Below are 16,816 nucleotides of genomic sequence, written 5' to 3' on the forward strand. Positions count from 1 at the left end.
TGAGATGGTGCGAGGTCATATCCGGTAGGCGGGAAAAAAGGCTGGTGAAGAACGTAGGGTTGTCCCAGTTTGGTGCGTAGATATTAGCCAAAATGACCGGAAATGAATGCAGTTTCCCCACCACTATAATATAGCGCCCTGCAGGGTCGGCCTCTACACTTGACATAGTAAATGGCTGCTCCTCTGGCCTTTGTGTGGAAGTTGGAGTGATACATCTGTCCCACCCATCCTCCCCCCAGTCGAGCATGGTCCGCAGTTTTTAAATGCGTCTCCTGTAAAAACGATAGGTCTGCATTGAGTTGTTTTAAATGTGTAAGTACCTTCTTACGCTTTACTGGGTGGTTGAGTGATTTAACATTCCAACTCACAAAATTGACAGAGCACCCTTCCAGCCCCATGGTATCACCCGTGTCGATCATAGTAGATGAGAGAGGCCATGCATCTGGAACCTATAGAGAGCTCAGCACAACTGCAGGTGAAAAGCAAAACAGACGTCTGATCAGTTAAGCATGTTGAATGTACAAGCCCCCCCCCCCCCCCCTGACACCTATAAAAAACAAGGTGCCCAAAATACCCTTCAGAAACTAATCTACACATAATGTGCTTATGTTGGAGGTGTTCTACCTATGGAGCCAGCCACTCAGGCCCCCGTCGAGCGCCTTAGGTAAAAGAAAATAATAAAGAGAAAGAAAAGAAAAATAAGAGTAAAAAAAATTAAAAAAAAGTACTTAGATCTTGGTATTATATAAGGTCTTCAGCTGTCCAGTGGGATACACCCAACCAGGTAGGGTAATATAGGTGGCAGCGGTGAACGGTAAGCATAACAATAATACATTAACATTAACAACCTCACATCAAGCAGGCCCTGAAATAAGGCAAAATCTTACTCCCGAGCAAGGGCAACCAACATGCCCCGTTAAACACAAAAAAGGGTGCCTGATTGGATGATATAGAATAAAATAAATTGGAAGAGGTGTGGGAGTGTGCGTGTGTCCATGCGTCTACAAATGGGTGTGTACCTGGGCATATGCCCTTCAGTGTTCGTGCATTTGCGTGCACGTGATCCTATGTGTGTGTGTTTATGGATGTATCGGACACAGCCAAGGTGTAAACGTATGGGTGTGTAGGTGTGAGTGTGTGGGTCTGTGCCGCCGTGTCTGTATAATGTGTAAATGTGTATACGTGTCTTAATGTGTGTCTGTGCATGCGCGTAGTGCGCGCCCACGTGTGTGTAGTACGCCTAGAATCTAGGTAGTGCATCCATTAGGTATGCAGGCGCGTGCGCCATCTTAGGTGTGAGCATGTGTGTACATATTTATATGTCTGTATGTGTATACACACATTGTCCTATTGGGGCCAAAATTATACACTGTTCACATCGTCTGTACATCATAAGTATAGGGCAACGAATTTGCTGGAGGTTGGTGAGTCACTTAGCTTGGTAAATAGTGTCCAGTGGTGTCCTCTCAATGCTAGGCAGATGATGCTACACATAAATGATCACACAGTAGACATTACAGTAGCCTCTATATATATATTGTCCTGTTGTAGTTAATATGATACATTGTTCACAACGCCTGCATATCATAAGCAGCATGCACACACCGATACATCTCTCTTTCTATGTGGTCTCACCCGCCGCTGCGCGCACAATGTTCTTTCTGACGTAGCTCATTGCCTCCCCTGCATCGGTGAACTCTTTCTCTTTCCCCCCGTGCGTGATGCGAAGTCGGGCTGGAAAAAGAATGCTGTATCGGATGCCTTCACAGCCGCGTAATATCTTCCTCACCTCCGTAAACGCAGCCCTGGCCTTCGCGACGCCCGTGGCATAGTCGGGGAAGATTGCAATAGACTTTCCGTTGACCTGTAATGGAGCCTCCGCGCGCGCCCGTCTCAGCACCTCGACACAATCCTGGTAATAGTGGAGTTTAGCCACGATAGCACTGGGCTTCCCGTCTGGTCTCTTCGGCCCCAGTGCTCTATGCGAGCGGTCCACCAGCACTTCATCGTCCATTTGCAGCACGTCTCTCAGTAGTTTTGAGACCGATGCAGTGGAGCTTGAGCCGTCCGTCTCTGCTACTCCAAGTATCCTCACGTTACACCTCCTCATCCTTCCTTCCATGTCGTCACACTTTCCCCTGAGACCAGTCATCTCCGTCTTTAGGTCTTCGACTGTGACTTGTAGCGTTGCCACCTCGTCCGACCACCTCGAGAGACCACCCTCCACGTCCTTAACCGCAACCTCCATTTTGTTCATGTCCACACGCAGTGTCGCTACACAGCTTCGCATTTCCTCCTTTATCGCTTTCAAATAATTTCTGATAAGGTCGAACTCTTTGGAAAGTGCACCTTTTAATTCCGATTGTATTATCTCTGCGATTTCGGATTTCAGCGCGAGGAGAATCTCCGTCTTTAAGGCTGTGGTATCAACGCCGGCAATCTTTGACGGTGTGGTCGGTGGTGGCCCAGAGGCGGAACCCGAGGCTTTCTCAGGCCTACTTGTAGTCGGGACGTATCCGTATTTGCGAAGGTTTGATGCCATCTGTCCGTGTAAAAAAATTACCAACGGTTTGAACAAATGTACCCTGAGTAAGATTCACTAAGTTATGTAAATCCGTAAACTTATTAAATTAAGATAAAACAACAAAAAGTAGAGACTCGACGGGAGCGAGAACAGAAAAGCGTACTACTCCATTGCTCGCCTAGCCACGCCCCCATATAAGTATGTTTTAATCTTTTCTGCTGTAATTCCAAAAACAGTAGTTATATGCCCTGAAGCATATATAGATTATCGATTGGCGTTTCTTTCCTATACACGCTATATTAAAAAATTCAATGTATATGATCGGTATACATTATGCTTCATCATGCGTGAAGGAAAGGGGGGGGGGGGGTCGTTTATAATTCCTTGATCGTCAGTAACAGAGACTGGAGGAGAAAGATCCCAATTATTTGACGCCAATCTCCTACATCCATTTCCGGTTTGTATGGCGCAATAAACGCCGAAATCATATTGATTATTAAGTTTAGAAAGCGATCCAAATGCACTATAGTGTTTGTCTGGAGTCCCGTAACAAGATGTGACTGCCGGAGGGATTTCCTCGACGCACCGATCGGCACTTCCGGTTTTGGCGAGAGTGTAACTCGTCCGACCATCCACCAGGCGGCGGTATTGAGGCGTTGCAATCTCATACAGGGTCCTACTGGAGTCCGGAGGTTGGCTGGATGAATTATGAATGCCATGGCGAAGAAATTGGCGGGCAATAACGACTTACGACGTTTTTGGCGACCAATGTGTTAAGGCTGATCACTATGACCACACAAATCTCATGTTGTGAAATGTAATGATTTGGTTTATTATAAAATAATGCAAATAATCATGTACAGAGCTAAAGCGAAGTAGGTTTTTTTTCAATCGAGGAAAATGTGATTTGAGAGACGTTTGTACGTTTACTGTTCAAAACGCTAAGAAAGGGATTCATATTAATTAATTAATAGATGTATTTTTATTGTTGGGGTTAACTTGTGGAACAATGCTGATATGAATTCAAGAATGAGTAATTCACTTTGTTATAGGACATGTAAGTGTCACGGTTGAGTGGTGGGAACAGGACCCAAGTGCAGACAGGTGGATGAGGTTTTAGTCCAGGGGTATTTAATTACAAACAAACAAGGAATAAACGTAACATAAGGAATGGGTACAAGAAGACATCCAGGGAACAGAACATCAAGACAACAAAAGACAATGAACGCACACAGAGACCAGGCAAGAATATACACAAGGCTAATTGACAAACGATACACACAAGGGCTGATTATAACGAGGAACACCTGGGAGGGGAAATAGACTGTACAAGAACTACAACAATGGCAGACAAGACACACATGGAACAGAACATGCAGACTATAGACTATGATTAAACAGATAACACAATGCAAGACAAGAAGTGTACTTAAAACAGACAGGGGAACATGAGAGACAAGGCGAGAGGGAGAGAACACAAAGGAACATAGATAAACTAAACAAACATAAATGTACAAGGAGAGACGGAACAGGTAAGGGTAGTCCATGATTGAGTGAGGAGAATTGTTCATGAACCGGTGGGGGAAGAAGTCCATGTAAAGGTGGGGGGAAAGGAGCAGGGCCAGGTGGGATGTGACAGTAAGGACATATAGGACATGTATATACAGTATAAGCATTATGCTTCAGCCTGTACCTTTTCAGTCAGCCAGAATCAAAGACTGTTGATAGTCTGGAATGATTGTGCATATTGTATATTGTGTGTGATGACTGAATAAAGCTACTACTACTAAACGTTTGCCATTTGAAACATGACAATAAGGACAACATTAAAAATAAAAACCCACCAACAGTAATGATGAGAGTGTCATACATTTATATTTAGTCATTTAGCTGAACACTTTTATCCAAAGCAACTTACAAGTTGTGTACAACAAGTCAGCAGGAAGGGTACAACTCTGGCAGCTAAGGGTAGGTAACATTGTTCGTCAACAGTGTCCAACTTGAGCGTTACAGTCTTGAGTGCATAGTAGTATAGACATAATTAGCATAGTAGTTAGTTAGTAACATAGGCATGGCAAATTACTTAGTTATGTGCAATGCAAGAAGCTAAAAGTTGCTAAAGTATAGCCACAAAAACCACCAGTCTGCTCATCTGCTGCATCTCTCCTCCTGATGCGCTCTGGCTTCCCGCTCCAGACGAGTCTGCTCTGCTGATGAGTGACGTGACCCACATCCCTCAGACGGCTGCCAGTCACACACACTCTGCCAGCAGCCAGCCCCCCGGCTCTAAAGCTGACATGCTGAGGGACGACCCCAGAGACACCTTCTACCAGGGTGAGAGACACACACACACACACACACTACCTTCTACCAGGGTGAGAGACACACACGCACACACGCACACACACACACACACACACACACACACACACACACACACACTACCTTCTACCAGGGTGAGACACACACACACACACACACACACACACACACACACACACACACACACACACACACACACACACACTACCTTCTACCAGGGTGAGACACACACACACACACACACTACCTTCTACCAGGGTGCCACACACACACACACACACACACACACACACACACACACACACACACACACACACACACACACACACACACACACACACACACACACACACTACCTTCTACCAGGGTGAGACACACACACACTCTCTTAGCTGTCCATCGTGTTCGATGATGACGCTTGCTCCAGGGATGGGGAGAGGGGGGGGTGGGGAGGGGAGTTAGCGACACTGCCGCTGGTGCCACTTCTCGTGGGCGTTGAGTCCGATCCTTGAGCCGCACACCCGTCCACAGATGGCGCAAGGGAAGCCAGATACCTGGGGGATGCCAGCCGCCCGCTGGTGTCGTTGCGTGCGCCTCTCAGATCTTCGGTCTTGGTTCGTTTGGTGTATTTGGGAAACTGCAGTGGCACAAGTGACTTGCCAGGCTGATCTGTCGAGTGCCAGAGTTTCAAGCTGCGTGATGTTTGCACACTTTAGGAGGTCCCTGGTGTAGTCCTTAAAGCGTCTCTTTTGGCCTCCAGCAGCCCGCTTTGCTCCTCTCAGTTGGCCATAGAGGACTTGGCGGGGCAGGCGGTGGTCAGGCATACGTATGGTGTGCCCTATCCAACGAAGATGTTTTTTGGCCACAGCTGCGGCCATACAGATTGAGTTGGTGTTGTTGAGGATGTCTGTGTGGGGGACTCGATCTTCCCAGGTCAGGCCGAGGATCCTTTGGAGGCAACGGATGTGGAAAGCGTCCAAGTTGGTGATGTGCCGGCGGTATGGGGTCCAGGATTCTGCTCCATAGAGCAGAGTGGAGAGACATACTGCGTTGTAAACGGCAACCTTGGTGCTGATCTTCAGGTTTCGGTTTTCAAAAACCCTGCTGCGTAGGCGTCCAAAGGATGATGCCGCTTTATTGATACGTGTGTGTATCTCCGCGTCAAGGGAGCAGCATGAGGACAGAGTGGAGCCGAGGTAGGTGAAATGATCCACTGTTTTGAGTGGAACACCGTTTATGTGAAAACTGGGAGGTGTAGAGGTTCGGGAAGTGAGTTGGGACATGACTTCGGTTTTTTGTATGTTGACCTGGAGACCGAAGGATTGGTACAGGCTGGATATGGTGTCGAGAGCATGCTGCATAGACTCTGGACTGTGAGCTAAGATGGCACAGTCATCAGCGTACTGTAGCTCACATACTTGGCAGGATTTTGTCTTTGTGTGTGCCTGGAGCCGGCGGATGTTGAAGAGGCTACCATCAAGGCGGTATTCCACATGGACACCGTCTTCATGTCCCATGGCTCGGCGGAAGAGGCAGGTGACGGCAGAGAGGAGGAGATTAAAGAGCACCGGAGCCAAGACACAGCCCTGCTTCACCCCAACATTAACCTTAAAGGATTCTGACTGGAGTTCACCCGTCTGGACTCTGGCTTGCATCCCGTCATGCAGCTGCTGAAGGATGGAGAGAAACTTGGGTGGTACCCCAAGTTTGTTGAGGAGTTTCCAGAGCAGCTCACGGCTGATGGTGTCGAATTTTCCTGTCTCTTTTTATATTGCACTTTGCCCTTGCTTTCTTATATGTACTGTACTTTACCTTTTTATGTAATTTTTGTGTATTCATCATGTTGTAAAGCACTTTGGTTTGGCTGTTAGTCATTTGTAAATGTGCTATATAAATAAAACTGACTTGACACACACACACACACACACACTTACACACACTTACACACACACACACACACACACACACACACACACACACACACACACACACACACACACACACACACACACACACAAACTACCTTCTATCAGGGTGAGACTATGACATGAGAGACACAAGTCAAGTCAAGTGTTCCTTTACTAATCCCCTTGGGGAAATTCAGGTATGTGTGAACACACACTTATTGCCTACTATCACATAGGTTTGGGACAATGCTCGATTTCTCGGTATACTGGTACATCTTACTCCATAGATACTCATTCTACTGTGTGTGTGCGTGTGTGCGTGTGTGTGTGTGTGTGTGTGTGTGTGTGTGTAGTGCCTTTGATAAGCAGTAGGTTCCTCCATGGCGTGTTGCCCGACTGCTCCTATAAACCCAGCTACATCATCAAAGGCTTCCCTCTGATGCGCTACCAGGGCCTGCAGTTTGTGAGTACACTACTTAATGATCTGTATTACACTATTAAATCTCATGACACATACACTCACATAGACTTGTTTTACTTGTGAGGACATTGTATTGACGTACATTCATTCCCTAGCCCCTTACCCTAATGTAGATGTACAGGAATTCATCTACTAAAAAATAAAGACTGGACTCTGCACCAGGTCAGACACCAGAGGTGACTGCATGGTCCATGTTTGGCCAAAACGTCCATAAAAGGCAGTCAAACGTGGAACAGTCTCACCATTTCCATAAGGGAAAGCCCCACCCTTGCTTCTTTTAGAGGGCAACAAAAAAAATGGCTGAAGACCAACCAGTCATGTGACCACATGTGACATATCTCTAGCCACTAGTATTTCTGTGTATTGCTGTTATGTATTTGTAAATGTTTTACTGTTTTTATGTGTCCTGTTTTTATGTATTTGTACATTTCTTACTGTTTTTATTAGTCCTGTTTTTATGTTTGGGGACAACGGATGGAAATTAGCCTTGTGCTAAATCCGGCAATTTTTACACTCCACGGTGTTCATTAATTTAGCATTGTCCCGTCCAAATAAACAAATAAATTAATAAATAAACCGTACATTCTATATGCCCAATCTTAATCTTAATCTTATTCTAACTCTAATTCCAATTCTAACCGTAACCCTTGATAATCAGCTTGTTTTCGGTGTGAGGACTTTGGCTACGTTCACACTGCAAGCCTTAGTGCTCAATTCTGATTTATTGCTCAGATCTGATCTCTTTTGTTTGGCTGTGCACATTAATTTATTATTCAAATTTTTTGGCCAATATCAGATTCCAGTGTGAAATGGTCACACTCCTTAACTGACCTCATGCGCAAAATGAACAATAAAGAAGATGGATGTAAAATTTTTTTTTTTGTATCCACTTTTTCTCCCATTTTTTCTATATTTTCTCCCATCCCAATTTCGTATCATCCAATTCAACCCTCCCCTGTCACGAACGCTGTTTCTTGCCTCCCACAAGCCGGCTGCAATGTGGACTAAGTCATACATAGCACAAGTCCCCTCCGGTACTTGAGGTAACAGCAGTCGCATCTTTTCACCTGCGCAGCTCGATCTCTCAGTGGCGAGGAGTAACGCGTGGGAGGCTCACGCTGCCCCCGACACTTCCTGATTCTACTGCGCAGGCGCACCAACCGACCTGTAGGAGTCGCTGTCCACAACGCCCGATCCCCACCCTTCAGTTTCCCTCCCCGTAATACAGCCAATGTGTATTACTGTGGACGACCAGCTAAACTGAAAGCAAATGTGGAGCGCTGGGCTCGAACAGGCGAGCCCAGCGTCTCTCCAGATTTTGTGGCGAGCGCCTTGCCCACTACGCCACGTAGCCGCCCGATGTAAAAATAATAATAATAATAATTACAGATATTAATCTAGACTTAGAGTGAAGTGAAAGTCGCATGACTGAGGTCACATTGCAAAAAATCTGACCTGTATCTGATTTAGGACTGTTACAAAGGGTCAGATTAAACCGAATATATGTATTTATTGATTGATATATATTGCATAATATTTGTATATCGTTTGATATCCCTTGTGTATTCTTTGTACATATACACGGAATATCCCTTTAACCTAGTAGCCTACAGACCATAATATTTCGTTCTCTTATTGGATAGCGTGCCACCAGCGCCAGTGTCTTACCCCCAGAGTCGAGTTCAAAGCTACCGTCAAGGCTTGTCTCAACATGCCCGGTTCTGCCCAGGACTACGAGACAGGAATAAGGCTGGTACTAGTTTGTTCGCCCAACATATAAATATGGCGCAGGTGAATACAGAAGTAGTTCAGTCCGCAGTTCAGTTCGAGTTCGAGTTACCCAAGTGAAGCCTCACCCACTATGCAACGTGCGGTGAAGTAGGGCCCGTATTGCCCCAAAATAGAGTCTTGTTTTATCCTAATACGTTTGTTCAACGTATCGTTCGCTCCTTACTAGTAAGCCTTCATCACGAGTCAAAGACCAAGTGAAGTGAGCAATTGTGTGTCTAAATAGAGCACTTATAGCCGCGTGCGAATAGGATAGTGGAGTATCAGAGCTTGGTTGAGTAACGTCAAGTTCAACTTGGTTGGTGTGAACCACCGCGCACCGGAGGATCTACACCGGTGAATGCAGACCCCCTTTCCGACTGGATTATTATTATTGCTTTGGACCAGGCTGTTAGAGCGGAGAAGAATCGTCTACACCCACTGCTGTGGGACCTGCCTGTGAGGAGCATCATTCGAGCCCGTCTCTATTGGAGAGGCTGACCGGCTTCCACCTGTGCTGCGCGCATACTGGGATTACAGCGGCTGCCTTTCGTCCGCTGATACAGGGAGTAACATTGCCTCCCCGAGCAAGAGCTTATTGAGTCCCCGTGGAACCAGACTTTGCATTAGAGCATTGCCTCCCCCTGCTGGCTTACAACCGGTGGGAACCCTCTACCAGTATCCCCTGCTACCTTACCAGAGTACAATAGATATAATTCCTAATATTCAGGTTGTATTCTTATTTCATGCGTAACCAGAGAATGGACATTCATTATTGATTTGCCTACGCACATTCCTTTGCCTTATAAGCGCATCTAGAGTGAAGTATATTATGTATTCTTGCTGCTAATAAATACTTAAAGACAACTTTGTGTAGAACCGATTCATTGTGGGGAAGTGTTCTCATCATATACTTGTGTACGGTATGGCCAGTATAATGTACATAAGACGGTAGTGGTTTAATGATACCATACTTGATTAATACAGTCAGGGAATTGTACCCCTCAGTTACAAGGACCATGTATGAAAGTGGCCCAAATCAGAATTAAAAAGCTCAGATTCCATGTGATTTGTGCTGTTCACACTGTTGTGAAAGAATCAGATCTGAGTCACATGGGGTAGAGCAGTTGTCTGGTAATCCGGAGGTTCTCGGTTCGATTCCCGGGCAGCGTGTCGAAGTGTCCTAGAGCAAGTCACTTAACCCCTAACTGCTCCAGATGAGCAGGTTGGCACCTTGCATGGTCGCCGTCGGTGTGTGAATGTGTGAGTGAATGGGTCAAATGTGAGGCATAAGTTGTAAAGCGCTTTGGATAAAAGCACTATATAAATGCACCATTTACCTGATTTGGGCCACGTTCGCTTGCAGTGTGAACATAGCCTCTGTGACCATTATACAGCGCACCAGGGGAAAGGCAGTATACATGTGTACCCTGCCCTGCAGTCCTTTGTTCTCTTATTGTCTCGAGTTCAAAGCACACCTGTGTTCACCGCGAGGACGGAGAACCTGGAGCTCATGTTACATTTAGTTCTTAAAGTGAGACTTCTGCTCCTCAGGTCCACATGTCCTACATCTACCCCAACGACTACACGCGGCTCACGCACATGGAGACAGAGAACAGCTGCTTCTACCACGAGAGCCCCTTCTACCTGGAGAGGTGAGAGAAACAGGGGTGGGAAGGTGGATGCGTAGGGTTTACCAGGGCTTTACCCTGGGACTTTCTAACAAGATGGTGCTGGGAGTCATGGCTAGGGGGTGGTCCGGAGGGGGACCCGTCTGGGAGGCTAAATCATTTGCAATAGAGAAATCCATTTGCGGTCATTTCCTGTCATTTCCTGCAACTTAAAAAACATAATTTCAATAAAATAGCAAATACAAGGTTGAGTTCCAAATAAGTAATTTGTTTAAGTACAATGCATAAGATTGCACAATAGTTATGTAACGTTGAACATGAAAACACACACACACACACACACACACACACACACACACACACACACACACACACACACACACACACACACACACACACACACACACACACACACAGTGAAACAGAGGACAGAGCAATTACATATTAGACAATGATGCATCTGTTTCTAAGCTGGCCCTAAGCTTTCACTGCAAATTTAAATGTTAAATATTAGTGCTGTCAGGCGATTAAAAAAATGTATCTAATTAATTACAGGATTTGTAATTAATTAATCGAATTAATCACATTTTTATCGCATAACCATTTTAGGCCTGATATTCTATATTCTATAATCATATTTCAAATTACATGTGTCCGGATGGCAGAATTCAGTACTGTATCTACAAAACCTTCTGTTTAATCATCTTCCATTTATTCATTTGCTTAGATTTTTCAGGTCTGGTCAATTTTAGCATGGTGTTATTCAGTCAAAGATAAAAAATATTCTCATTTGGTTCATTACAATTTACTCAAGCCTAGTAACATACACAGTATTTCTGACACTGGGAATACAATCCCTGAGATCCATAGATGTCCCTAGAATCAGATACCAAGAACATGCAAATGGACCATTTAAAAAAAAAGTCTGTACATTTTCATAAACGTGATAATTTGCTGTGTAATTAATTAATCTAATTAACGCGATAAACTGACAGCCCTATTAAATATATAGTGGCGCTGCGCCCCTATACGATTGATTAGGGAAAGCCTTGGGGCTAATCAGCCTGAGATTCTAATTCAGCCCTTGTCTAATTTTGTATTGGCTCATTGATAGATTCTGAGCTAAAACTGAATTGAACCCTTGCACTGAAGAAGCATATAACTCTGTTTTGGAATTCAGTTGTGCGCGGGAAGCAACATTTGTGATTGGAGGATCAAGAAAAGTGGGCGGTGTTTGAGATAGGTCAATTAGTGCCATCTGCCTTTCTTTTACATTTCCTTCGGCAAGCAGCTGGAGCAGCGATTGTGGACATTAAGTGTAAAAAATTAGCACGAGGCGGCTCTGTCACGCTCACTGAGCCCTTGGGGTCTGTTTATCTTGTTCCATTGTCTTCGCTTATCAGATTCAGTATCTAATGACTGGTTCCAGTTCCCCCATCTCTCTCAGAAGAGACTCGTGTTACACATCTGTAAACCCGCTTTGATCCACTGTGTACATGCAGAACTCGTGGGAAAATAATCCTCATGTGAATATGGACAAAATATCATGTCACAATGTTTTTCTTAGGTTTGACGGTATTTCGTTTTCCAGTACAAACTACTAGGGGTGTACAAGGATATCCAGTTAGCCGGTGAATTAACCTTATTCTTAACGGTTCATTCAAGTTTTTTATATATTATTTTGGATTCATGTTTTTTTTTAATAAAGTGAACACATGTGACTTCTCTACCGGAGAATTTAGAGCAGAGTCAATTATTTAGTCTAAACAAGCATTTTTATCACGGCCCCAGAAAAGATTTCCATTTACCGGTAGTTCTCTTGCAAACTTATATCTCAAGACCTTTCACTACACTGGGCATGCACGTTTTTGTTTAGTACTTGAGTTGAATTCTAACAGCGCATGCCTGTGTATTAAACTGTTTAAATTAGTGCTGTCAGGCGATTACATTTTTTGATATAATTAATTACAGGATTTGTAATTAATTAATCTAATTAATCACATTTTAATCGCATAACCATTTTAGGCCTGATATTTTATATTCTATAATCATATTTCAAATTGCATGTGTCCGGATGGCAGAATTCAGTACTGTATCTACAAAACCTTCTGTTTAATCATCTTCCCTTTATTCATTTGCTTAGATTTGTCAGGTCTGGTAAATTTTAGCATGGTGTTATTCACAGTCAAAAAAATTATAATAATGTTTATTGATATTCTGGTTCATTACTATTTACTCAAGCCTAGTAACAGACACAGTATTTCTGACACTGGGAATACATTCCCTGAGATCCATAGATGTCCCTAGAATCATATACCAAGAACATGCAAATGGACCATTTAAAAAAAGTTTGTAAATGTTTATTCTACGTTATTATGGAATGAATGAGAAAAAAATATATATTAATTTTGAGTTAATTTTCATAAAGCGATCATTTGCTGTGTAATTAATTAATCTAATTAACACGATAAACTGACAGCCCTCATTTAAATGTATATTTTATTCCTATTATCTCGGTTGTTTGGATCCTTGTTCCTACCTGTACCTCTCCTCTCCTTCAGCGAAGAGCCGGCTATCAAAATAACCGTTATGCACATCCCTACAAACTACATTATGATATAACTTTTTTCTATTTTATCTTGTAATACAATTGTCATGGTGCTATTTCAGTCAAAATGGTTTATTAAATGGTTTATTTTCTTTGACCTTTTTTCCCCCCATTACTGCTGCAAGGAACATGTTTTTCATTAACAAAAAAATATACAGTATGTATTTGTTCTTATGTGTATATTGTGGATAATGGTATTGATAAAAATAATCCATACCTTTGCATGGATTCATGACTGTATGTTAACCTTCATATACTGTACACCTCTCAGCCATGTGAATACCATGAGAACAGTCACTGGGAGGGTTCTAGTGGCTCACCATGCTAAGGCATAGACCATGTGACTGCAAAGTTGTGGGTTTAAATCCCAACACTTGACCTTCGTTGCATGTCATCCCCCCCTCTATCCTCCATGTTTCCCATCTCTACTGTCCAATGAAGCAGAAATAGCCTAATGTCACTCACAGGCCTAACATCACTGATGAGTCTAACGTCACTGATGACTCTAACGTCACTGATGAGTCTAACGTCACTGATGACTCTAACATCACTAATGAGTCTAATGTCACTGATGACTCTAACATCACTAATGAGTCTAACGTCACTGAAGAGTATAACGTCACTGAAGAGTATAACGTCACTGATGACTAACATCACTGATGACTCTAATGTCACTGATGACTCTAACATCACTGATGACTCTAACGTCACTGATGACTAACGTCACTGATGACTCTAACGTCACTGAAGAGTATAACGTCACTGATGACTCTAACATCACTGATGACTCTAACATCACTGATGACTCTAACGTCACTGAAGAGTATAACGTGGAGGTACAGGTATGGGCAGGGTAATAGTAGAAAGACATAGATATAGACAATACAATTAGATTTGAATATAAATATATGAGAAAAAGTAAACGGTGTAAACAATATAATTAACTCTGAATAAACAAATATGAGAAGGATAAACAAAGGTGCAGATGAGATACCCTCTAATAGCCCTCTATTAATAGTAACATGTTACAGCCTAATTATCTCATCATAAACAACATGTTTTGCTGAGTCTGACATTCTCAGGGCAGCTGCCCTACTGTAGTATACATGCATGGATCTCAAATTAGAAGCAGAACATGTAGGACTCCTGCATAAATTAAATTTTGTATAATCTAGCTCCACATTACAGGAACATCCTAACTGAAAGTCCTTATCCTACCTTACTTGAGAATGTTTCTAAATGCAGCTCACTGCTTAACAGCTGTAAACAAAGTACTGTGTGCTTTATGTGCAGCATTTTATGTTTAAATGTAGAATAGAATAGAATAGACTTTTAATTGTCATTGCACAGTAATATACAACGAAATTTCAGGGGAGCTCCCACAGACCGTAGTACAATATACAATATATACATACATGAACACATAACACATATAACACTGTACATAACAGAATATTTTAAATAATAAAGTGCATGATGGGTGGTAATCAGTGATTATCAAGTTCAGGTAAGTGCATGGTGCACGTGAGGGGACAGTCAATGAGCATTTAACAGTCTGACTGCTTGGGGGAAAAAGCTGTTCTTAAATCTTGTACTCTTGGCATGTATGGACTGGTATCTCCTCCCTGAGGGAAGGAGCTGAAAGAGGTGATGTGCTGGGTGAGACTGGTCCTTGATGATACATTTGGAGCGGTGGAGGCAGCGGGAGGTGAAGACGGAGGTGATGTTTGGTAGAGGAGTCCCAACGATCCTGCCTGCCGCCTTCACCACCCTCTGTAGAGCCTCTTGCTCTGCCTTTGTGCAGCTGGAGAACCACACAGACACACCGTAGGTCAGCACACTCTCAATCGCACAATGGTAAAAGTTGACAAGGAGATTTCGTGGCAGGCCAGCCTGCTTCAGCTTCCTTAGATAGTATAGGTGTTGCTGGGCTTTCCCGATCACTGGTGCTCCAGGACAGGGTCTCACTCACACTGAGACCCAGGAACTTGGACTAGTGACCCTCTCCACTACCTCGTTGTTGATGAGCAGAGGGGAGTGGTCAGGCCTTGATTTTCTAAAATCCACTATGATCTCTCTTGTTTTCTTTATATTGAGCGCCAGGTTGTTATTGTCACACCAGGCTGTAAGGTCCTCCACCTCCCTCCTGTAGGCAGACTCATTGTTGTTTGTTATGAGACCCACAACTGTGGTATCGTCTGCGAACTTGATGATGTAATTGGAGGGGTAGGAGGGGGAACAGTAGTGTTGAAGGCAGAGCTATAGTCGACAAAGAGCATTCTTACGTAGGTGTTTTTCTTCTCTAGATGTTTTAGGGCGGTATGAAGCACAATGGCTATAGCATCTTCAGTTGATCTGTTCTGCCTATAAGCAAACTGATATTGGTCAAAGGAGGCCGGAATGATGGATGTGATGTGTTTCCTGACCAGTTTCTCTAGACATTTAGCAGGGAGGGGGGTGAGTGCCACAGGTCTGTAATCATTCAGGCACGTGACAACTGACTGCTTGGGTACTGGTATAATTGTGGATGTTTTGAAATGTATATTTTATTCCTATTATCCTGGTGGTTTGGCTCCTTATCCTCCCTACCTGTACCTCTCCTCCTCTCTTCACTGCCATTGTCGACACCTGAATTTCCCCACACCAATGAATAAAGCGTTATCTTATCTTATCTTAAATCTTAATTTGCCACCGCCCACACCATTGTGGCGATCATGGATGAAGTTATGATGTTTTGATTGTAGGACAGGGAGTTAGGTTTTCTTTGTGTGATGTGGTTCATGGCCCCCACCCTAAAGCTGTTGAATAGCCTTGTTATATGATATCTGTGCTGTGCATGTGAGATACAGTCACGGGGTAAATGTGGAGATATAATGCTGTTACTAGTATCACCAATAGAGGGCGCTGTCTTATCCTACACAGCAGAGGGTGGAAGTAGCTCTTTGATTAGAATCAGTCCAATGTTAAATCAGAGTAACCTCGACCCTTGTATATCTTGCCATCAGTAAGACAACTACATACAGATTTAGCACAATGCTCACAGATGAAGTAATACACAGGTTGCATGTTGGTTTACCATCCTGGGTTTGAATCTCTCTCTCTCTCTCTCTCTCTCTCTCTCTCTCTCTCTCTCTCTCTCTCTCTCTCTCTCTCTCTCTCTCTCCCTCCCTCCCTCTCTCCCCATCTATATCTATCTCTCTCTATCCCCCCCTCTCTCTCCCCCTCTCTATCTCTCTCCCTCTAACTATCTCTCCCTCCCTCTCTCCCCATCTATCTCTCTCTCTCTCTCTCTCTCTCTCTCTCTCTCTCTCTCTCTCTCTATCCCCACCCTCCATTATTTACAACAATTTTAACTAAACTAAAGACGTTGAAACTAAAGGAAAAACAAAGAAGTGAACAATCAAAAGAATATAAATTTTTTAATTAATGTAAGTTTAATTTACAAGTTGAATGCAGCTAATTCAAACAAATCAGACCTGCATCTGCTTTAGGACCACATGTTAAAGTGGCCCAAATCAGATTAGAGAAGATCAGATTCCATTTGATTTGTGAAAAAACAGATCTGAGTCACATGTG

General features: G+C 43.6%; 1 protein-coding gene across 1 annotated transcript in view; it reads left to right on the forward strand.

The window, feature by feature from the left end:
- The window catches only part of b4galnt3b (beta-1,4-N-acetyl-galactosaminyl transferase 3b), a 123,519-nt gene that overhangs the window by 75,730 nt on the left and 30,973 nt on the right, over positions 1 to 16,816 (forward strand). Inside the window, exons 10-13 of the mRNA XM_084335233.1 lie at positions 4,721 to 4,858; positions 7,107 to 7,216; positions 10,556 to 10,656; positions 12,080 to 12,101. Of these exons, the coding sequence (XP_084191359.1) occupies positions 4,721 to 4,858; positions 7,107 to 7,216; positions 10,556 to 10,656; positions 12,080 to 12,101 (371 nt within the window). The remainder of the gene's footprint in view (positions 1 to 4,720; positions 4,859 to 7,106; positions 7,217 to 10,555; positions 10,657 to 12,079; positions 12,102 to 16,816) is intronic.

Source organism: Notolepis coatsorum (assembly GCF_963971535.1).
Source record: "Notolepis coatsorum genome assembly, chromosome: 18".
In the NCBI taxonomy this organism is placed as follows: Eukaryota; Metazoa; Chordata; class Actinopteri; order Aulopiformes; family Paralepididae; genus Notolepis; species Notolepis coatsorum.